Source organism: Microcebus murinus, chromosome 19 (assembly GCF_040939455.1).
Source record: "Microcebus murinus isolate Inina chromosome 19, M.murinus_Inina_mat1.0, whole genome shotgun sequence".
NCBI classification, from domain to species: Eukaryota; Metazoa; Chordata; class Mammalia; order Primates; family Cheirogaleidae; genus Microcebus; species Microcebus murinus.
The window spans coordinates 30,286,959-30,311,272 of record NC_134122.1 but is presented as its reverse complement, the minus strand read 5'-3'; the positions used below and the strand labels follow the sequence as shown (position 1 = coordinate 30,311,272).

The 24,314-nt window shown below is 41.5% G+C and overlaps 1 protein-coding gene across 1 annotated transcript in view; it reads right to left on the bottom strand.

The window, feature by feature from the left end:
* Positions 1-358: 358 nt before the first annotated feature.
* The window catches only part of YWHAG (tyrosine 3-monooxygenase/tryptophan 5-monooxygenase activation protein gamma), a 30,231-nt gene continuing 6,275 nt past the window's right edge, over positions 359-24,314 (bottom strand). The window contains exon 2 of the mRNA XM_012759202.2: positions 359-3,388. Within this exon, the coding sequence (XP_012614656.1) occupies positions 2,732-3,388 (657 nt within the window). The 3' untranslated portion in view covers positions 359-2,731. The remainder of the gene's footprint in view (positions 3,389-24,314) is intronic.

Sequence of the window (24,314 nt, the reverse complement as noted above, 5' to 3'; positions counted from 1 at the left end):
CAGCTACATAATGACTCACATTCATGATATTCCATCACTGAGGAAAACTGCTAAGAATGGTCCGTGTGTGAAATAATTCCTTAGAGAAACACGGAGTTGGAAAAATAATCACTGATTAGACCTTAAAAATAGTTCACTGCATAACATGACAAAAAGCACAAAGGCTCATTCAGAGAACATACTCGTTGTTCTCCTACACTGTAATAGTTATAATTTCACCATGACAAACACCAGACATTAAGATTAAGCTAACACTGGTGTTTCTTTTGCTCCCCCCCTTTAAAAACAAAATATATAACTGCATGTCACTATAGCAACATCCAAAACAAATCAATTTGTTACAATCACTATTTGGTAGAGCAAACTTTACCCCCAAAAGGAAAAATTAAATTAAAAAAAAAACTTTAAAAAATTTGAAGACTTAATTTTTTGTCATAGGAATACATAACACCTACAGTATAAGTTAATAAATTTCAAGCTACTGTATAGAAATACAACACTAGCATGCACAATATTGTATCAGTGGAGTAATGGAGGCGTAATCATTTCACTGGAGAGACAGTATCATAGGCAAGTGCATTTCTTTTAAAATAAAGAAAAGAAAAGAAACCATTCAAGCTGCTTAAATATCAAGTCTCCCATTCCCTCTTCATTTTTAGCCCTCAAGTATGATTTGATCTTGCATTATTCTAAAAAGCAGCCAGAGCCAAAGCTGAAATTTAAAGGAAAAATAGGTTTTGTAATTCCAGTAAATCATTTCCAAATGCTACAAGGAAGGACACAACACTGCTCACTGGACATGAAGATAAGTTAGGGAAAGCCCACCTACCCACCCCCCTCCCCAAGTCGGCAAAGCTTCCTTCAATTAGCTCTTCCGGTCAGCTTCAGTTAGATAGGACTTCTGCTCTAGCGTAAGGAGGGGGCCTTCTAAGGAAAGTCATGCTGGGTAAACTGTGCAATGTTACAGAGCATATTGATTCTATGGTCATCACCAGGCTTCTATCTTCACTGTCACCTGTATCCTGTTACACATACTCAGTTCATAATTGTAAACTCAATTTTGGTATTAGCAAAAGCATCTGTCAGTTTTTCCTCCATTATTACTCATGCCTCTCCTTGCCTAAATAAAAGAACAAACAAAAACTAGTCTGGGGTTATTACCATCTCAGGATTTCTCACTGTTACTGATTTTATTTAAAAAAACAAAAGGAAACAAAAAAAAACCCTGAACACACATGTAGCAGGTCATGTTTACAGATAGACAGATTTATCCAAAATGAGAATGAGGTACCCCTAAGACTAACTAAAACAAATGTGTGGAAATAGCAATGTAATTTCCATCAATTCCAAAATCTGCACTAACTGCACAAGAGAGAAGTCAATCTCCAGTTTCTGTGCTTTCATTTTAAAAAGAAAAAAATAGAAGTAGTTTTGGTCAAGTAGGAACTAAGTATTTATTACCTGGTAATGGTTTTAGTTTATCTTCCTACAACAATTACTTAGGGAAGTAGTATTTTCAGGGAGGAAAAACTGACATACTTACAAGGCTCCTGAAATTTGACAGAATGGTTTATGAATATAGCTCTTCCTTTTGGATTTTTCTACCAGTAAGCTTCTAGCACCTGAATTTTCACACGCTGCACCACAAACCTTCTCAAAACGACCACCCAGCTTCTGCCGTCCGAGGCTTCTCAACCCGACTGCTCGCCACCAGCGCGAGGCACGGTGGGGAAGACCCAAGGGAAGCGGAACGGCAGTGTGATCCCTGAGGAAGGAGCCGTGGCAGCTTCGAAAGCAGGATATTCTCAGCAAATACCAACATGATAAATGACATACAGACCTGAATTTTCTCTATTTGTGTGGAGTTTAGCATTTCTAGTAAAATGGTTAATTACTTTTGTGGTGGATTTGAGTTTAAGAAGAAAGAAGGACAAAAATCCCACAGCCACCTGCCAAGCACCTATTAACCAAAACCTAAAGTAGCTTTGATTCTCCTCAGGCAAGTCTTTTAGCCTAGGAGACTGAGACAGCAAAACCAACCTAGATAAGGCTGAATAAGGATGTAAAGCCAAAATAACTAGCAAAGAAAAATACACGTCAATGGCTTGATGTCACATATGGCTGTAATGTAGAAATACTGTAAACTGCAATTTAGTGTTAATACTGTCAACTAATCAGAGACTTCAGAAACCGGCAAGGCCTAAACCATAAGGGTGAATATACCTTACGTTCTAAGTCTGTCAGTTTGGGATTTAAACTGTTTCCATGTCTGGTGGAGTACACCCTGAAAAAAATGCACAGCTAAAACAGATGAGATAGAAAGTACTCAGAACCGAAGACACGAGCATATGTACATAAAAATCCTTACTGGAACCACAGAACTTACTGAATGAGGGCCATTCCGTGTTTAAGTTTTCTTTTCATCTTAAAACCCTATTATCTAGCAATAAGTTAAATTAGAGACAGACAGCTCCACTTGCATTAATCTACAGAACAGTCCATACGCCAGTGTGAGGCTGCTATTCCAATTCCAGCACAGCTAGCCTGACTTTCCACTAGTGGTATTTTGGCAAAAATGTCAAAGAGGCGATCAAAGACAGGACAGGTCGTGGGTTTCTCCCTGGGAAGGTCATCCCTCCCTTTCCCTCCCCCACCCGACCCCCAACTCATGGGAAAAAAATAAAGACTGCAGTAGTAGCATCAGCGTGCGCTGCCAGTCCACCTGGGGGCCTTAATTGTTGCCTTCTCCACCATCGTCGTCTTGCTGATCGCTTGTCCAGAGCGTTAGGTTGTCGCGGAGGAGCTGCATGATGAGAGTAGAGTCCTTGTAGGAGTCCTCGTTCAGAGTGTCGAGCTCAGCGATGGCGTCATCAAAAGCGGTCTTGGCCAAGTGGCATGCTTGCTCCGGGGCATTCTGGATCTCGTAGTAGAAAACGGAGTAGTTAAGAGCCAGGCCTAACCTGATAGGGTGGGTGGGCTGCATGTGCTCCTTGCTGATCTCATGGGCTTCGCTATAGGCCTTCTCAGAGGACTCCACGACAGTTGCCCGTTTCTCTCCAGTGGCTACTTCGGCCAGGTAGCGGTAATAGTCCCCTTTCATCTTCAGGTAAAACACTTTGCTCTCGTATTGGGTCTCACTGCAATTCTTGATCAGGTAGTTATCCAGCAGGCTCAGCACATCCTGACACACTGCTTCCAGCTCCTTCTCTATTTTTTCACGGTAAGCACGGACCATCTCTATCTTCTTCTCATTGCCATCTGCAGATGTCTTCTGCTCAATGCTACTAATGACCCTCCAGGAAGAACGGCGTGCCCCAACGACATTCTTGTAGGCCACTGAGAGAAGGTTTCGTTCTTCATTGGACAGTGGCTCATTCAGCTCTGTCACCTGTTAGGAGGAAAGAATAAAAAATTGTCAGGCCACTAAAACCCAACGGATCTATCAGCTGATTAAAGTGATTAGCAGAAACTTGTGCTGTGTGGGTGCAGAGAAAGGGGATGGGGTGGACCAAGCACAAAGAAGGGACAACGACGTAGCTGGTGTCTGAACCCCAGCTTCCTTGCTAATATACATCAGGAATCCCAGGTCACTCCTGGTTTTATAAATCTTACAGAAGATCAGATACTTCCCAATCCTCATCCTCTCATGTACCTGTGCACCGGTCATGACAAGCTAACTGCAAAAACTTCATACTTCTGTCAATCTGTCTGTTCTGCTCCTACCTAGAACATTCTCCAGGATTCCTGCCCAGCAGCAAACACACAACTATCAAGAATGAAGTTACTACACACTCTTCCTCTATGGAATCTTCCCCATCTCTCCTCTCTTCACCCCACATCAACTGGCTACTCTCTCTCCTTGGGGTACCCAGTGTTCCCTATGTAGATGGACGACAGCATCTGTGTAACATCATGAAGGGTAGGGAGATGACACTTTAATGAGAAATACTAAACTGTTATGAAGGGCGCTACCAAGAGACTTCTTCCTATGTTTGAATAATTTACATTCAGTATGTATTCCACTTTTATAAATGGGGGAGGGGATATGTTTAATGAAACTGGTTAAAGTTACTACTTCAAATAGCATGTACTCCGAGATAATTACATGAGAACACAAACCAAATTACACTTTTAAGTTTACTGCAAGCAATTCATTTCTTGAATGAATTGATCAGCAAATGATACATACTCAAATATTTCCTAAACAGATTGGTAGTTTTTCTTTCCCCCCACCCCCCGCCACCCCGCAGCCTTTTTAGGAGACAAGGGTCTCACTATATTGCCCAGGCTGGTCTTGAACTCCTCCCTAGTAGCTGGGATTACAGACAGGTGAAAGCCACCACATATGGCTTAGTTTTAAAAAGTTAACCTTTTACTATCCACTATTGATTCTCCATTATAATGCCAGAGAACAGTACTTCTAGACATAGCTTAAGTGAAACAGACTGAAGAGCGGGAAAGAACAGTGCTTTGGTACTACTGGAATTCAGAGCCCAAGGAAACCAAGAAAGATGCTTTTGCTCTACAAGCTCCTTTGCCACCCCCTTCTGCAAACATCACATTTGCTGATCTCATCTCATGTCCAATTATTTACACAGTGACTATTTCTCACCCCTCACTCCTGCTGAGTTCTGATGTACACACAAATAACTCAGAAGATGGGGGCTTTCCTGGGCCCACTGTTTGCTAAGTGCCGTGGGAGGCAAGGCACTTCATTTCTCTAGGTCTTGGGGTTTTCTTATCTGCAAAACAGGGATTTCTGCCTCTTTGATAAGTTTATTACACAGCTGTATCAGAGGAATCATAAAGTGTTTCTTGGTACAGCAAAGCACTACAGAAATGTGAGCAATTACTTCTGAGAATGGCTTAACGATTTTCCTTCTTTGTAGTTCCCACCACAGGTGGTATCTACATTTCTTGCAAAATAATCTCCTAGCTTATCTTCCTGTATCGAATGTCTCTTCTCCATTTCACCCTCTTCCCTATTCTAAATTGAAACTTCCTTAGCCACCTTACATCATAACCCTTAGCATCGCACAGCCTGAAATACACTCCCTGACTGGCTGTGAAACACACTGAGGCCTTGGGCACTCCTGCCACAAGTCTGTCAGATTGTCACTGAATGTGCCGACAGCGCAGACCAGACACCCTCAGTGCAACCCAGCAACTGTCTCCACTGCCAGGAGAGGAGAGGCTAGCGTGCCGAAGGCCACTGAGATCAAGTTCTGGCCTTTCCCCTAAATCATGCTGTCCTTATTTCAAGAGCCAGGAACTATTTAAAGCTCCAGTTACTTCACCAGCACACTATACGGTTAAGTCTCCTGCTGCAAGTGAAGTCTGGCTGCAGAGCCAGGAGGTAGCAATTTGTTCTTATGTAAAGTTTGTCTAGTTGCCTCAGACAAACTGGAACATGGAGATTATGAAAGCCAGAATCACCTTTAGATGCAGTAACTCAACCACATTTGGAACATACCCAGATGGTCTCTGACAGTGAAAAACTAAGTTACAAGGAAAGGCTTCAAGCTCTAAAAAGTCTGCTCAAAAGAAAAGGAAAGTTTCTCTAAAAACCTTACATAAGAATTTTAAAAATCCTTTAGATCAAAACAACTTGTACAAGAATTAATCTCTCCTTTTTATGTTAAAATAAGAGATCCCAACCATACTAAGATAGGAGATATGTATCATTTGGGAAGGGAGGTGACATTTTTCACAACAGTCATAAAACTGCTTCTGAGAATGCAACACGTGTAAATATGGTCCCCAAAATTTACTGTCATGGCTGTTGGAAAATACAGAAAGTGTAAGTTTATGTTCTCCAGAGTTGGATGTTCTGCTTAAAAATAAAACTGAAGTTTCTCCCTTCTCAACTCCTCTAAGCTCAAGTTCAAATTTCTTTTGATGATTTAAAGATGTTACAGATAGAGAGCCTATGAGTAAAAGGTCAGAAAATCTGTGATTCTCACAAACAACTTAAAACGTAAAACCCTGTCAACTGTTCTCCCCTAAGAGTTGATGAGAGAAACCTTTTCTACTTCAGATTAGCAACTCTTTGGATTCTTGGAAAGCTACTTAGATGACTTTCTGATCTTAAGTCTTTGAGTACCAGGTCATTCACAATTTCTTTCACTTTATATACCAAGAACCTTAAGTTGTAACGAATGCAACTTTAAATTTTTAAACTTCTTAAGATAAATATTCAAAACAATCTGATAATTAATTCAAGATAAACATTGAATTAATCTTACATTATTTAAAATGTATTTCTAGGCTGGGCAAAGGCTCACATCTGTAATCCTAGCACTTTGGGAGGCCGAAGCAGGAGGACTGCTTGAGGTCAGAAGTTTAAGACCAGGCTGGGCAACATAGCAAGATCCCTGTTTCTACAAAATATAGAAAAATCAGCCAGGAGTGGTGGCACACACCTGTTGTCCCAGCTACTCAGGAGGCTGAGGCAGGAGAATCACTTGAGCCCAGGAGTTTGAGGTTGCAGTGAGCTGTGATGACGCCACTTCCCTCATGCCTAAGCAACAGAATGACACCCGTCTTATCTCCAAAAAAACCCCAAAACAAATAAAATGTATTTCTATCTTGCCGAATCTTATATAAAAGTTACAAAATAATAGTGAACACACATAAGATGCACTGATTTAATAATACTGAAGATCTCTACAAAGAAAGAACATAGGCTGGGCACGGTGGCTCACACCTGTAATCCTAGCATTCTGGGAGGCTGAGGCCGGAGGATCCCTGGAGCTCAGGAGTTCAAGACCAGCCTGAGCAAGAGCAAGACCCGGTCTCTACTAAAAATAGAAAAGAAATTAATTGGTCAACTAAAAATATATAGAAAAAAATTAGTGCATGTCTGTAGTCCCAGCTACTCGGGAGGCTGAGGCAGAAGGATTGCTTGAGCCCAGGAGTTTGAGGTTGCTATGAGCTAGGTTGATGTCACAGCACTCTAGCCCGGGCAACAGAGTCTCTGTCTAAAAAAAAAAAAAAGAAAGAAAAGAAAAAACATAAATAAGTTCACATCCAAAAACTAACCTAGGACAGATGAATAACAAGCAGAGCCTAGAGGATTTTTAGGACAGTGAAACTATTATGTATAATATTAATACTATAACGGTGGATACACGTCATACATTTGTCAAAATCCGCAGAATGCACAACGCCAACCGCAAACTGTGGACTTTGATTGAAAATGACCTGGTTATTGGGTGATAATGTAAGTCCATTAACTGTAATAAATGCAACACTCTGGTGGGGGGTGCTGACAGTGAGGGAGGCTGTGCTTTGCGTAGAGGAAGGAGTATAGAAGAACTCCACTCAACTCTGCTGTGAACCTGAAACTGATCTAAAGCTAACAGACACCAGGTATACTATTATACTATTTGGCTCTATCATACATTTTCTGGCCTCCTAGGATTCTCAAATTCTATCATCTGAAAGGGCCAAGAGGCCATAAAAAAGGTAAATGCAGTGACTGCTTTATATGAACACTACACCCTAAACACAGAAGATAAAAGATGACAAGGGGCAAGTCGTGCATCCATGTTCATGTTAATGGACTCAGTATCTATATATCATGTGGGCCGTGGAATAAACCACTGCAAATAGATGGGACATAGTTCAGCTTGATTATAATTGTGTATTCTAAAGGCAATCTATTCTTCTAAATAATAAGCTAAAAAGTTTGAAAATAATCTTTAGTCCTATCTGACATATCTGAGTAAGACGTATTAAACTTGAATTCTACCCTGTGTAGAGAAGAGTTAACACAGCAGGCTCAAGACTGCCAGCTTTAGAAAGGCTAAGTGCAAGGCTGGCCCCTGGTTGGCATCTGAGAATCTGGATACAGGGCAGATTCCCACCATTCCCAGATGACAATGGCTCCTGTCCTTAAATTAGGCAAACAATGTGGTTTATGCTTAACACCTATTTTCCGACTGGGAAAAAGCAGGAATTTTGGCATGGGCTAGTAAGCAGAGGGTACCTACACAACCACCCCAATAATAAAAACCTTGGCCACTGGCCGGGCATGGTGGCTCACGCCTGTAATCCTAGCACTTTGGGAGGCTGAGGCCAGCGGATTGCTCAAGGTCAGGAGTTCGAAACCAGCCTGAGCGAGACCCCGTCTCTACCAAAAATAGAAATAAATTAATTGACCAACTAAAAATATATAATACAAAAAATTAGCCGGGGATGGTGGTGCATGCCTGTAGTCCCAGCTACTCAGGAGGCTGAGGCAGCAGGATCGCTAAGCCCCGGAGATTGAGGTTGCTGTGAGCCAGGCTGACGCCACGGCACTCACTCTAGCCTGGGCAACAAAAGTGAGACTCTGTCTCAAAAAAAAAAATAAAAAAATAAAATAAAATAAAATAAAATAAAATAAAATAAAATAAAATAAAATAAAACCTTGGCCACTGAGTCTCTAACAGGCTTCCCTGGTAGACAACATTTCTCACATGTCACAACTTGCTGGGGGAATTAAGTGCATCCTGATTGACTTCCCTGGAAGAGGACTCTTGAAAGTTGTGCCTGGTTTCCTCTGATTTTCACTCCATCCATCTTTTCCCTTTGCCAATTTAGCTTTGCATAATTTCACTGTAACAAATCATAACTATGAGTACAACTATACACTAAGTCCCAGAAAAATCACTGAACCTCAGGGGGGTACTCTTGGGGACCCCAACACAAATTCATTCTAGAGGCCGGGCGCTGTGGCTCACGCCTGTAATCCTAGCTCTTGGGAGGCCGAGGCGGGCGGATTGCTCAAGGTCAGGAGTTCAAAACCAGCCTGAGCAAGAGCGAGACCCCGTCTCTACTATAAATAGAAAGAAATCAATTGGCCAACTGATATATATATAAAAAAATTAGCCGGGCATGGTGGCACATGCCTGTAGTCCCAGCTACCAGGGAGGCTGAGGCAGAAGGATCGCTCGAGCCCAGGAGTTTGAGGTTGCTGTGAGCTAGGCTGACGCCACGGCACTCACTCTAGCCTGGGCAACAAAGCGAGACTCTGTCTCAAAAAAAAAAAAAAAAAAAAAAAAAATTCATTCTAGAAAGCTATAAGGTCTGATGACAACATGGCCACTAACTTATCAAATAATTCACCAAGCATTCATGGAGTATCTAGTGAATATGTCATATAGTACCACACTGTGCTGAAGGCAAATTAGTGAGATATTACATACTCAAAGTACTCAGTCTACAAGGAGGAAACACAACTTATTCATATTAGACTATCTCAGCCACAGAGAAGTATTCTTAAGATAGCAAAGCTATCTGGAAAGCTTAGGGGAAATTTTAATTAGAAAGTTAACAACTTTAGCACAGTTTTCCCAGCAGCAATTGCCCTGGATAAAAACTGCACAAAAGGGAAACTTTCCAGGAAGAGGAACATCCTACTAGAGTCAGGAAGCATCTATAGCATATTCAGAGCCAAGCTCAAGGTCCAAGGTGAGAGAATGGGGTGAGAACCTGGGTTTTGCTGACAGCCACCAAGTCTTACCTTCTCTTCACAACTACCCCATTCAAGGTGGGTATTATACTCACATTCATGACTCAGAGGAATGAAATGACTTCTCCCAAAGTCACACCATAAACACACAGCATAGCTGGGAAACAAACTTGAACCCTTCAGCTTCAAATCGTGTACTTTCTCCTATGCTGAGTCTCTGATGATGTAAATACTGCAACACCTCAAAGAAAGGGCTAATTTCTCTAATATAGAAAAACCTCCTAAGAATTTATAAGATCAACTGTAATAAAAAAAATAGGCAAAAGAAATGGTCAGTTCAGAGAAAGTGAAAATAGAAAAAATGCCCAACCTCACTCATTACAAATGTTAAATTTTCTCCTATAAGATGGCCAAAGCTTAAACTTTAATGACTCATTCACTGTGAAGATGACAGTGGAACAACCTAAACAATCTTTGATTATGAGAACTAGTTAGATGATATATGTACACCATAAAATTCTAGATAGCCATTAAAAATTACTTGTATATTCACAGTGTACTTCTAGGAGGGTCTGAAAACAGGCTGGGAAGCAGTCAAGGTTGATTAGGTTGAATTTTGTAGCAGGTACCAGTAGCACCTATTCAAACAAACCCTCTCCACAATTCATCCTGTTATTCACACCTACAATTAAAGTTTAAATCCAATCGTGACAACCAAGTTTTCAAAAAAAAAGCCCAAAGCCAGTAATTTTATATAAACAAGTTTATAGGCCAGGCGTATCCTAGCACTTTGGGAGGCCAAGGCAGGAGGATTGCTTGAGGCCAGGAGTTTCAGACCAGCCTAGGCAACATAGTGAGACCTCATCTCTACAAAAAAACAGCAAAAAAAAAATTAGTTGGGTGTGGTGGTTCACACCTGTAGTCCCAGGTACTCAGGAGGAGGCTAAGGCAGGAGGATCACTGGAGCCCAGGAGTTCAAGGCCACAGTGAACTATGATTGTGCCACTGCACTCCAGCCTGGGTGACCAAGTGAGATGAACCTGTCTGTGGAAGACAAGACAAAAGAAAATAAACCCCCTCCAAGTTTATGGATGTATACAACTAACTCAAACCCACACTTTTCTGCTTTGTGCTCACTACCCAACCTCCATAAAGAATACCAATTTCATGGCCGGGTGCGGTGGCTCACGCCTGTAATCCTAGCACTCCAGGAGGCCAAGGCGGGCGGATTGCTCGAGGTCAGGAGTTCGAAACCAGCCTGAGCAAGAGCAAGACCCCGTCTCTACTATAAATAGAAAGAAATTAATTGGCCAACTAATATATATAGAAAAAATTAGCCGGGTACGGTGGCGCATGCCTGTAGTCCCAGCTACTCGGGAGGCTGAGGCAGGAGGATTGCTTGAGCCTAGGAGTTTGAGGTTGCTGTGAGCTAGGCTGATGCCACGGTACTCACTCTAGCCTGGGCAACAAAGTGAGACCCTGTCTCAAAAAAAAAAAAAAAAGAATACCAATTTCTTTAAACTCAGTTATATAAAAATCCTTCATTATATCTGTACACAAATTAGGGCTGGTTGGGACGGTCATGGTGATTCACGCCTGTAATCCTAACACTCTGGGAGGCTGAAGTGGGAGGATCGCTTGAGGTCAGGAGTTCAAGATCAACCTGAGCAACAGCAAGACCTTGTCTCTACTAAAAATAAAAAAAATTAGCCAGGCATAGTGGCACACACCCGTAGTCCCAGCTACTTGGGGAGCTAAGACAGGAGAATCACCTGAGCCCAGGAGTTTGAGGTTGCAGTGACCTATGATGATGCCACTTCACTCAAGCTTGGGCAACAGAATGAGACTCTGTCTCAAAAAAAACAAAAACAAGAGCAAGATCCCGTCTCTACTATAAATAGAAAGAAATTAATTGGCCAACTAACATATATAGAAAAAATTAGCTGGGCATGGTGGCGCATGCCTGTAGTCCCAGTTACTTGGGAGGCTGAAGCAAGAGGATTGCTTGAGCCCAGGAGATTGAGGTTGCTGTGAGTTAGGCTGACGCCATGGCACTCACTCTAGCCAGGGCAACAAAGCAAGACTCTGTCTCAAAAACAAAAACAACAACATGGCCGGGCGCGGTGGCTCACACCTGTAATCCTAGCTCTCTGGCAGGCTGAGGTGGGCGGATTGTTCGAGGTCAGGAGTTCTAAACCAGCCTGAGCAAGAGCAAGACCCTGTCTCTACTATAAAAAGAAATTAATTGGCCAACTAATATATATAGAAAAAACTAGCAGGGCATGGTGGTGCATGCCTGTAGTCCCAGCTACTCGGGAGGCTGAGACAGTAGGATTGCCTGAGCCCAGGAGTTTGAGGTTGCTGTGAGCTAAGCTGACACCACGGCACTCACTCTAGCCAGGACAACAAAGCAAGACTCTGTCTCAAAAAAACAAAAACAAAAAAAAAAAAACAACAACAACAGCAGCAGCAAATTAGGGCTGGTATATAGAATATATACTTGCACAGTTGATCCCTAAACTGATGGGTTTTAACTGCACAGGTCCACTTTACAGGACAGCAAGACCAATCCCTCCTCTTCTGACCTACTCAACATGAAGACCTTTATGATGATCTACCTCCACTTAATGAATAGTAAATATATTAACAGTTTCTCTTCCTTATGATTTTCTTAATAACATTCTTCTCTCCAGTTTATACATATAACATACAAAATTTGTTAATTAACTGTTTATGCTATCAGTAAGGCTTCTGATTAACAGTAGGCTATTAGTAGTTAAGTTTGGTGGCAATCAAAAGTTATATACTGATTTATTTATATACTGTTATTTATATATATTTATTTATATACTGACAGCACTCCTAACCCCTGTGTTGTTTAAGGATCAACTGTATAGTTCAGCCCTGTTTTGGTGAACTAACAATTCTAATATTTTCCCAGTTTATTCTCTACATACATAATCTTATGGTTTCCAAATATCACTTGTCCTTTCCTGTAATTATACCTCTTATACCTATATCACATCTTACTACATGGACAATGTCAATAACACTTTTGCTTATGAGCATTTTGTTTTGTTCTGAATTTAATGGGACTGTTTCCAGTGTTTCATTCTTAAATATTAACTCTTTTTTTTGTGGAAACAGAGTCTCACTGCGTTGGCTGGGCTAGAGTGCCATTGGCGTCAGCCTAGCTCACAGCAACCTCAAACTCCTGGGCTCAAGCAATCCTCATGTCTCAGCCTCTGGAATAACTGGGACTACAGGCATGCGCCACCATGCCCGGCTAATTTTTTCTATATATATTTTTTAACTGGCCAATTAATTTCTTTCTATTTTTAGTAGAGATGGGGGTCTCGCTTTTGCTCAGGCTGGGTTTCGAACTCCTGACTTTGAGCAATCCGCCCGCCTGGCCTTAAATAGTAACTCTTAGTTTAAACTGTATTTTTCTCTATCATGTTAAGTATTCCTCTATTCCATAATTTTCTAATAAACTTTTGTAATCAGAAATCGATTCTTTAACAAAATTATAATTCCTCTTCTAACCCTTAAGATATTCGTTTATGATTATTATTATTCCTATTCTAAAGATAAGAAAATTAAGGCTCAGAGCCAAAGAATGGAAGCCAAAGCTGACTCCACACCCCACATGCTTTCCACTATACAACTAGTTCTTAACAAAGGAAGGGAAGCTTTTTATAAAATACTCTCCCAGGCAGCCCTGCCCCTTGAAGATTCAGACCAGTACTGCATAGGAACCACATGTATCTATTTCTCCACGTTAAGAACAGTAGCATTATTCTTCAAAATGCTGAGTTAGCCACAAAGACCAAATATTTCAAGATTCCAGTTATATGAAATGTCCCGAATAGGCAAATCTATAGAAAAAGAAAGCAGATGAATGGCTACTTAGGTCTGGTTTCTTTTTTGTGGTGGGCAGGGGTTAAGGTTGCTTTTTGGGTTGATGAAAATGTTTCAAGCTAGGCGCGCGGTGGCTCACGCCTGTAATCCTAGCACTCTGGGAGGCCAAGGTGGGCGGATTGCTCAAGGTCAGGAGCTCGAAATCAGCCTGAGCAAGAGCAAGACCCCATCTCTACTATAAATAGAAAGAAATTAATTGGCCAAGTAATATACATAGAAAAAATTAGCAAGGCATGGTGGCGCATGTCTGTAGTCCCAGCTACTTGGGAGGCTGAGGCAGTAGGATCGCTTAAGCCCAGAAGTTTGAGGTTGCTGTGAGTTAGGCTGACGCCACGGCACTCACTCTAGCCTGGGCAACAAAGTGAGACTCTGTCTCTAAACAAATCACATCACACTGTGGTGATGGTTACACAAGTCTGAACATACTAAAAACCATTAAATTGTAGCCTGTAAATAGGTGAATTGTATCTCAATAAAGCTATAAAAAATTGCTGCCCTATACTGTAGTTTATATGGCACTTTCACACATACCAGTGATTGAGTATTAGCTCATTTGTTTGATGAGTTCAGAATTCCAAATACTTCATGCACTTACACAAACAAAACCCACTATAACAGAGCATGGACCTCTGGCTCTTGTATTTAATTGTAGAACTGTAATTCTCTCTCTCCCTTGTAGAGAGAGAGAAAAAAATTAGAGGTAGAGAAACCTGCTGCAAGTTATCAATATCTAGGTCATGATACTCAAACTCTTCCTCCTGTTACATACCTCCCTGCTTTTTCACATTTACACAATGCTCATACTCTACCCCTATAACCTGAGCTCGAACATGTGAATCACCAATGAATAACCATGGTACCTCAGTAATCTCTTTTGAATGTGTGTTGAGTGACACGAATCTATACATGATGTACCCAGCCCAGATTATTTGTAAAAATGGCTCTGATAATTCCTCCCAACCTCCCTTCCTTTACAATAAGATTTTGCCGCTCCTCGCATCAAAAGGTGAATGTATTTCTCCACCCCTGCAAGCTGAGCTTGGTCATGTGACATGCCTTGGCTAACGGAACCTTGGCAAGTACCAAGCAAGCCAGCCAGCCTTGCACACTTGGACTTGCTGGACCTTCCACCACCACACAAAGCAGCCTGGGTTAATCTGGAGGTGAGAGACTATGAGGGTAAGGCCATTACAGTTCATCTAGCCCCAGTGGAGCTGGCCCAGAGCAGCTACTCACTCAGCCAACCCACAGAATTGTGAGAAATAACAAATATTTGCTTTGGGTAGTTTGATACAAGCAAAACGTAACGTTAAATATACGTGTGTTTGGTTTTTTTTTGAGACAGAGTCTCACTTTTGTTGCCTGGGCTAGAGTGTCGTGGTGTCAGCCTAGCTCACAGCAACCTCAAACTCCTGGGCTCAAGCGATCCTCCTGCCTCAGCCTCCCAAATAGTTGGGACTACAGGCATGTACCACCATGCCTGGTTAATTTTATATATATATATTTAGTTGGCCAATTAATTTCTTTCTATTTATAGTAGAGATGGGGGTCTCGCTCTTGCTCAGTCTGGTTTCGAACACCTGACCTCGAGCAATCCGCCCGCCTCAGCCTCCCAGAAACCTAGGATTACAGGCGTGAGCCACCGCGCCCGTCAACAGTGTATTTCACAGCTCTAAGATCAAATGACTTCTGAAAATCAAATCATACCCAACTGAGATGTCAGTCATAGCCCTGTATCTATTTTCCCCACAAGTGCTATTGCTAAGTGCCATCTACACCAAACGAAATGAACAGTTGCATTGTGGGACCAAGGTACAGGACTTTAAGCAAAAATAAGGACACTTTATTTGCCTACCTTCATTCACCCATTGCTCCAGTCTGATCTCACTTTTAACATTAGGAATATAGGGTACAATGTACATTACTTGGGTGACAGGTACACTAAAGCCCTGACTTCATCACTAAACAATTCATCCATGTAACAAACAAACACTTGTACCCCCTAAATCTACTGAAATTAAATAAAACAAGAAAACAAATTAGGTATACGGCAAAGCTCTGCAGAAAGAAACCTCATCAATGCCTCGAAAAACTCCAGATAGACTATGTTTTAATTCTCCTTGGCTAGTCAAATAACACTATTCCAAAATTAAGTAAATCAAAATTAGTCCAAAATGTTTTTAAATGTACCCATATTGACTTCTTCATAACAATCTCCTCTTTCAGGTCTTTTCTTTGCTTCTACAATTTCTTGTGGAATCAGTGTCATGTTCACTTTCTAGAGAATTGTTTACTGGTGTCCAGACCTCTGGTCCTAATTCATTATCCTAAGGCTATTCTCAAAAATTAATTATAAACATTAGTTTAATGAACTCATCAATTCTGACAACTCACCCCAAACCACACCTTTGACCTTACTCAGAATCATTCGGTTTTAAAAGCAAACTCTTATAACCTCCAAGAGTTCCAGTCTCCACTTCTGCCTACTGGACTCACTCTTGAACCCTACCACCATCCTTCCCTCAGCCTGTTCCCCACAGGCTTTATTCTTTCTTTCCAAGGTTCATGAGGATCCATCAATTCAATTATGAATATTAACTTTCTGGCCAGGCCAGGTGGCTCACGCCTATAATCCTAACACTCTGGGAGGCCGAGGCGGATGGATCACTCAGGGTCAGGAGTTTGAAAACAGCCAGAGCAAAATCGAGACCCCCTCATCTACTAAAAATAGAAAGAAATTAACTGGCCAACTAATATATATGGAAAAAATTAGCCGGGCATGGTGGCACATGCCTATAGTCCCAACTACTCAGGAGGTTAAGGCAGAAGTTTCACTTGAGCCCAGGAGTTTGAGGTTGCTGTGAGCTAGGCTGACGCCACGGCACTCACTCTAGCCCCACTCACTCTAGCCCGGGGAACAAAGAGACTCCGTCTCAAAAAAAAAAAAAAAAAAAGCCGGGTGCGGTGGCTCACGCCTGTAATCCTAGCACTCTGGGAAGCTCAGGCAGGCAGACTGCTTGAGGTTGGGAGTTCGAAACCAGCCTGAGCAAGAGTGAGACCCCATCTCTACTATAAATTTAAAAAAAGAAATTAATTGGCCAACTATTATATATAGAAAAAAAAAATTAGCCGGGCATGGTGGCACATGCCTGTAGTCCCAGCTACTCGGGAGGCTGAGGCAGGAGGATTGCTTGAGCCCAGGAGTTTGAGGTTGCTGTAAGCTAGGCTGACTCCACGGCACTCTCTCTAGCCTGGGCAACAAAGTGAGACTCTGTCTCAAAAAAAAAACCAAAAAAAAAAAAACTTCCTTGTGCTTGTCCAGTTGGAATCACTACAAGCTGCCTGACAATCCTAGGTCACTCCTGCCTCTTCACAGAAGAATGTGATCACTAGTTAAGCCAATTATAAGGCCTTTTGTCTACAAATAACTATCCCTCCTAAGTCTGCCTCTTCTCTGAGGGCCAAAAAAGGTGTTTTTTCCCTGTGTATGCCCATTGGTCATTCTCCTTCCTGTATTCTCCCCTCTCCCATTCTTTCCTATTGACATATAGTCCACCTTCAGGTTTAAAATAAACAAACAATGCCTTTGATCCCATCCCTTCCTGTTTCCTTCAAAATCAACGTTCTGGAAATAATTCTAAACTTGTTACCATTTCTGCAATCTTTCATTGACTCCTCACTACCACTATAATCACTCTAAAGTCATCAAATTGTCTTCCTACTTCACAAATCTAGCACTTTGTCTTCACCTTAAATCCTAATTAACAAAAGAATCTAACTGATGACCACTGCTCCTTTGTGAGCACTCTTTCTGGTCTTTTCTTCCTCATTCCAGCCACTACTTAAGTACCAACCATTCCCCAGAGTTTCACATACTGACCTCAACTCTACATTTTCCCTAGGTGACAATGGTATGTGCAAGATTTCAACTACCACCGACAGACAAAAGATTCCCACTAGAATGTCAGTTCCATGAGGGCAGGGATATTACATTCTCCAGCTCTCAGACCAGCCTTGTTATTGGTGGGTCCTAAATATTTGTTTACTTAATGAATTAATAATAGGTAACACTGAGTACTTACACTGTGCCAGGCTGCCCTAAGTGCCTTTCATAAAACCTGTAGCCAAGTGAATTTGTTTCCACTTAAACATTTCCTCAACCTCAGCATAACCACAACTGAATTAATCTTTTCCATCATTTTCCCTCTTTACTCACTCCATCTCCAGCCATCCATTTCTTCCACTCATACCTGCCCTTCGGGTCCTTGTCCACGTACTCATCTCCTTTTTTTTTTTGAGACAGAGTCTTGCTCTGTTGCCAGAGCTAGAGTGAGTGCCATGGCATCAGCCTAGCTCACTTCAAACTCCTAATCTTGAGCGATCCTCCCACCTTAGCCTCCCAGAGTGTGCCTGGCCTGTGCTTATCCCTTAAGGTCCCTGCAATCTTGAACTAATCAGCCTCCCTCCTGGACTGCCTCACTGTCTTCCTATTCCATTTCCACATTGCTGCCCATGATCTGTGTAGACCAAAAATAACCTCTTTAACCTAAAATGGCTCTCCATAGCTTAAGGAAAAACAAAATTCCCCAAGGCCCTTCACGAACTGGTTCCTATTAACCTCTTTAGATTCATTTCCTGCTACCCCTCAAATCCACAAACTGCAGCATCCCCTGAATGCAACTTACAGTGAATAAATGAATCATGCAAAAGATTCCTGCTCCTTCTGCATCCTGAAATTAAATATGCTATTCCAGCCTGTGCAAGAGCTCTCTACAAAAAAACAAAAAACAAAAACACCTTAGCTAGGCATTGTGGCATATGCCCCTGTAGTTCCAGCCACTTGGGAGGCTGAGGCGGGAGGATTGCTTGAGCCCAGGAGTGTGAGGTTACAGTGAGCTATGATTACACCACGGCACTCTAGCCCAGGCAACAGAGCAAGACCCTGTCTCAAAAAACAAACAAAAAAACCATGCCTGGATATTCCTTCCTGTAACCTTTCCCCCTCCTTCCAGCCTCAAAAAAGACACTGCTCAGTCATCATTTTTCCTCTAGGAAACCTTCCCTGATGCCCAGTGTGGTGAATTCAATGTCCCGTGATTCACAGCACTCTGACATTACCTCCATTTTTTTTTGTAGAATATCCCTACAAATGTTCAATAATACCTGCATCACAATTCTATCTTCCCTATGTGATTTTTTTTGAGACAGAGCCTCGCTTTGTTGCCCAGGCTAGAGTGAGTACCATGGTGTCAGCCTAGCTCACAGCAACCTCAAACTCCTGGGCTCAAGCAATCCTGCTGCCTCAGCCTCCCGAGTAGCTGGGACTACAGGCATGCACCACCATGCCCAGCTAATTTTTTCTATATATATATTTTTGAGCTGGCCAATTAATTTCTTCTTATTTATAGTAGAGACAGGGTCTCCCTCTTGCTCAAGCTGGTTTCGAACTCCTGACTTCAAGCAATCCGCCCACCTCGGCCTCCCAGAGTGATTTTCCATCAGTATCATTCATTTCTCCCACCTGCCTGGATGTCTACAAGATACTCAAATGCCTACATTCAAATGTCTATAAAAATATTTTATTCAAAATATAAAACCTAGCATCTTTCTTTAATTCACCTTCACCTAAATCCTCTCAAAACATGTTCCATATTCCAGTTTGTGAATTCCACACAAAACCATATTACTTTTGATATAAAAAAAATTATGTTCTTTCCAAATCTACTCCTTTTGAGTGAGGTTTAAGCTTCCATTCCATTCTGAGTGGCATCATTTCACTTCCTGGCAATACCTCTAAGACTCCAATACCCAAACTACAGTACTTACCTCCTCATGTTAAGAATCTTAAGTTCTCCTTTGTTAAATGGTACTTAAACACACTTGTATTGAGTAATATATCTTAGCACTAGTTCTAAAGGGAATTTGTCCTACTGTATCCAACCTAGACCATACACCACTGTCTCAAGGTCAACTAAATGGAAAATTTGTAAAATATGCCATAGCTTAAAGGATTTTCCATGCTTCTGCAAACAACTGAACATACACTAAAATTAACAGAAATAGATCAATTGAGACCACAGCTAAAACATCTTTACCTATAACCCCTTTTTGAAAACTAAAAACCTTTATTTTTATTTTGAGACAGAGTCTCACTTTGTTGCCCAGGCTAGAGTGAGTGCTGTGGCGTCAGCCTAGCTCACAGCAACCTCAATCTCCTGGGCTCAAGCGATCTTCCTGCCTCAGCCTCCCAAGCAGTTGAGACTACAGGCATGCGCCACCATGCCTGGCTAATTTTTTGTATATATATTTTTAGTTGGTCAACTAATTTCATTCTATTTTTAGTAGAGACAGGGACAGGGTCTCGCTCAGGCTGGTTTCGAACTCCTGACCTCGAGCAATCCACCCGCCTCGGCCTCCCAGAGTGCTAGGATTATAGGTGTGAGCCACCGCACCTGGCCTTAATAACCTTTTTTTAAAAAGAGCCTTTGATTTAGGGGAAAAAAACACTTTTAGCTCAAGCCTTAGGCAAATCAAACATATCCACCTATAAAATGGGAATAATATCACATTATAAAACCGTTGTGAAATTAAATGGGAAAAATATATAAAAGTGTTTCCCAAGGTGAGAGCATGTCAAACTAGTATTTTATCTAATAGTGTGTAACTTAAAATCTTCTAAAGATTCTGGTCAGTGCAGAAATTTACAGAACAGATGTTAAAAAATTCACTGAAAAGTATGCTAAGTTTTCCACTGCGGCCCAAATGCTTAGTTAACTCAACATTTCCGAGTAGGCAGGGCGCCGTGGCTCATACCTGTAATCCTAGCACTCTGGGAGGTTGAGGCGGGCAGATAGTTAAGCTCAGGAGTTCCAGACCAGCCTGAGCAAGGGCGAGACCCCAAGTCTCTACTAAAAATTAGAAAAAAATTAGCTGGGCATGCTGGTGCATGCCTATAGTCGCAGCTACTCGGGAGGCTGAGGGAGGGGATCACCTGAGCCTAGGAGTTTGAGGTTGCTGTGAGCTAGGTTGACACCATGGCAATCTAGCCCAGGTAACAGAATGAGACTCTCTGTCTCAAAAAAAAAAAATTTTTTTTTCGGAGTAATGCTATGCTGCAACAGCTCAGTAAATAATGGTACTGATTTAAATTTTTACAACAGATACCAAGACTTGCTAAAGAGTCTTCTGTCATCATTTATTAATTCTCACACACACAGCCAGATGAACAGAGAAAACCCAGATCAAAACACAAGGCACCGTAAAAGCAAAATTGTTTCTCAGGATCTATGTGCCACAGCTCTAAATAGTCAGTAAAAATAATATTTTAAAATACATTTAAAATGTATTTTTAAAATTGAATCTGTTACTATAGCTGTTTGAAGTTTACCACATTGTTTTTCCTTCCTCAATAAATGGATCTAGTTCCAAAAATCTATAGTCTCTTTCCACAGGATCATCAAATGATGAAAAATCATTAACTAGGTCAGCTCCACATTTCTGAACATGGATTCAAACCCAAGCTATCTGGGCCCAGACAGTGCATTATCTATTTACATACACACACAAAGCATTATTGTATTTATATATGTACACCATGTTTAAACTCTATGACAAGCAGTCATAGAGTAAACTATTAAGGCAAAAATTATTTTAAAAAATATCTGAGGGCCGGGCAGGGGTGGCTCACGCCTGTAATCCTAGCACTCTGGAAGGTCGAGGTGGAAGGATTGCTCGAGATCAGGAGTTCTAAACCAGCCTGAGCAAGAGCAAGACCCCGTCTCTACTATAAATAGAAAGAAATTAATTGGCCAATTAATATATATGTAAAAAATTAGCCGGGCACGGTGGTGCATGCCTGTTGTCCCAGCTACTTGGGAGGCTGAGGCAGGAGGATCGCTTGAACCCAGGAGTTTGAGGTTGCTGTGAGCTAGGCTAACACCACGGTACCCACTCTAGCCTGAGTGAGACTCTGTCTCAAAAACAAACCAAAGGCCGGGCGCGGTGGCTCACACCTGTAATCCTAGCTCTCTGGGAGGCCGAGGCGGGCGGATCGCTTGAGGTCGGGAGTTCAAAACCAGCCTGAGCAAGAGCGAGACCCCGTCTCTACTATAAATAGAAAGAAACTAATTGGCCAACTAATATATATAGAAAAAATTAGCCGGGCATGGTGGCTCATGCCTGTAGTCCCAGATACTTGGGAGGCTGAGACAGAAGGATCGCTTGAGCCCAGGAGTTTGAGGTTGCTGTGAGCTAGGCTGAGGCCACGGCACTCACTCTAGCCTAAGCAACAAAGCAAGACTCTGTCTCAAAAAAAAAAAAAAAAACAAACCAAAAAAATATTTGAGGCTGGACATGGTGGCTCACACCTGTAACCCTGGCACTCTGGGAGGTCAAGGCAGGAGGATCACTTGAGCTCAGGAGTTTGAGGTTGCAATGAACTATGACAATGCCACTGCACTCTAGCCTGGTAGTAGAGTGAGACTCTATCTCAAATAAAATTAAATTAAATTAAAATAAAATAAATGTTTGGCAGGCAACAAAACCAAAACTGGTTTATTCATATAGCCCTCAACAAAACAACTGGGTGTTAGCTCTTCTATCAAATTAGTAATCATTATCAAAAGCAACAGAATTGCCCATTAAAAAGAGGGGGGCACCAAAAATGGGGGCCAGAACAGTCCTGTGATGATAGTAGAACTCTGCCTTTAACCCACGACTGGGACACCATCTTTTCTCTACCCACTCAAGACCCAGCCAGCTTTCATCCCCCCATGGGAGTCAAGGCTGAGGAAGGCAGTGCGCCACTATCAATTTAAAGGAAGTGTTTCTTTTAAAATCAGGGAAAAAATTGTTATCAGCCATCTGGATTAAATAAATGCTTATGCAATAAACTACACCTTGAGGTTGCCAAATGTGAATATAAAGAGATTTTGCTAGTAATTTGAGCATTTGTGGCAAATAGGGATAATATTAGGTAGATAAAAAGTCATCTTCCAAAATGGTAAATGATCCCAAAGGAGGCAAGAAGAGTAGAAAAGTATATAAACACAAAACTGGCCGATATGTTGAAAACCGGTGAAACTGGGTGTATGGGGATTTATTGTATGATTCATCCGTATTTTTGTATGTTTGAAAGCTTCCATTAGTAAAAGAAAAAGGAAAAACAACCACAAGAAAGAAACAAGAGGGAGGTGGGGGGCCTTGCCCCAAGTAAGCGAGCAGTCACCCTCCCCTCTGCTTCAACATCATCTTTCTTTCTAGAGTAGAAAGGGCAATGGGTGCATTTCAAATTTTAAACCATTTGTATGTAATACCTGAACAAACAAATTTTTCAAAAAAATTTTTTTCTGGGAGGCCAAGACAGGAGGATTGCTTGTGGTCAGGAGTTAGAGACCAGCCTGAGCAAGAGCGAGACCCTGTCTCTACTAAAAATGGAAAAAATTAGCCAGGTAATTAAAAATAGAAAAAATTAGCTGGGCATGGTGGCTACTCAGGAGGCTAAGGCAAGAGGATCACTTGAGCTCAAGAATTTGAGGTTGCCGTGAGCTAAACAGACACCATGGCACTCCAGCACGGGCAACAGAGTGAGACCAGGCCCCCCCCCCCAAATTTTTTTCTTGGTAGAGACAGGGTCTCGCTCGGTCACCCAGATTGAAATTAAGTGGCTAGATCATAGCTCATTGCAGCCTCAAACTCCTGAGCTCAAGAGCTTCTCCTTTGGCCTCCCAAAGTGCTGGGATTACAGGCATGAGCCACCACACCCCACCTTTTTCAAAACTTTTAAAAGATAACGTTCAGTACAAGTGAGAGCCTTAAAAATTATTCTTATCTATTTTTCCAGCAATTCCACTTTTGAATGTGTCTTAAATGCATAAATTGTGTTTAAAGCTTTAGCCATAAAGACTCCAGATGCTCGTCAGACTTAACAATTGGTTTACAGGGACATAGCCACAGCGTACTGGAGGAGCTTACTGAATGTCTATCACTTGCCAACCATCAAATGTTCAAAAAATGATCACAAATAACTCTCTGCATTGATATCAATCTTTATAAATGTAAATTTGGAAAACAGCCAAAATGCTATATAAAAAATTAAATTATGACACATCCACAAGATTATTCAGTCATTAGTCAAATACTAACAACAGAGAAAATATCATTGAAATAATGTCAAGTGAAAAATCACAAGGTACAAAAGCAAGCTAAAAACTATAGAAAAAGACATTATGGAAATATTCTTGCATGTTAATCATTTATGGTGATTGTCATCCCCCTTCCCCCAAATTTCTAGCATCCTAAAGGCACTGATATTTTTGTCTTCAGTAATCCCATTGATGACAGCCTTCCAAAAACTAGACTCCCTTAGACAAGTATAAGCACTCCAAAATCCCAAGATATTCTAGAATATTCCTTTCCTACTCACTTGTCCCCAACTAGCTTTACTTGCCTCAGAACACCCTTTTCCATTGTTTGTATCTTCTTCTCCTGTTCTCTTTGCTCTTCTAGATAGGGTCATTTTTTTTAACCCAGTAGGAAAGAAACTAGTCTCTACTTCTATCACATGATATAGTTAGATCCGATGTAGGTCTTACATGAAGAGTGGGATATGATTTGAGAATAGTATCCACCCAATATAGCCTAACCATGCCAGGCAGGCGGCCCTCACAGAAACACACACTGCCAGGGTTTATGATTTGCATGGCTACTATCCATGCTGGACCTCCTGCAAAGATATGCTCACTATTTCATGCTACATTGCTACAAAAGGAGTACTGTATACAACCAATTTAGTCAAAAAAAACTTTAAGCTTAATTCTACATCTATAAAGTACTATACACTATAGGCAACTTTGTTTCCTAAGTCTAGGTTTTTTAAAATGGTAGCTTAATGTCATATTAATAATTGCTTTAGTAAGCTAAAGCAATTTAAATGACT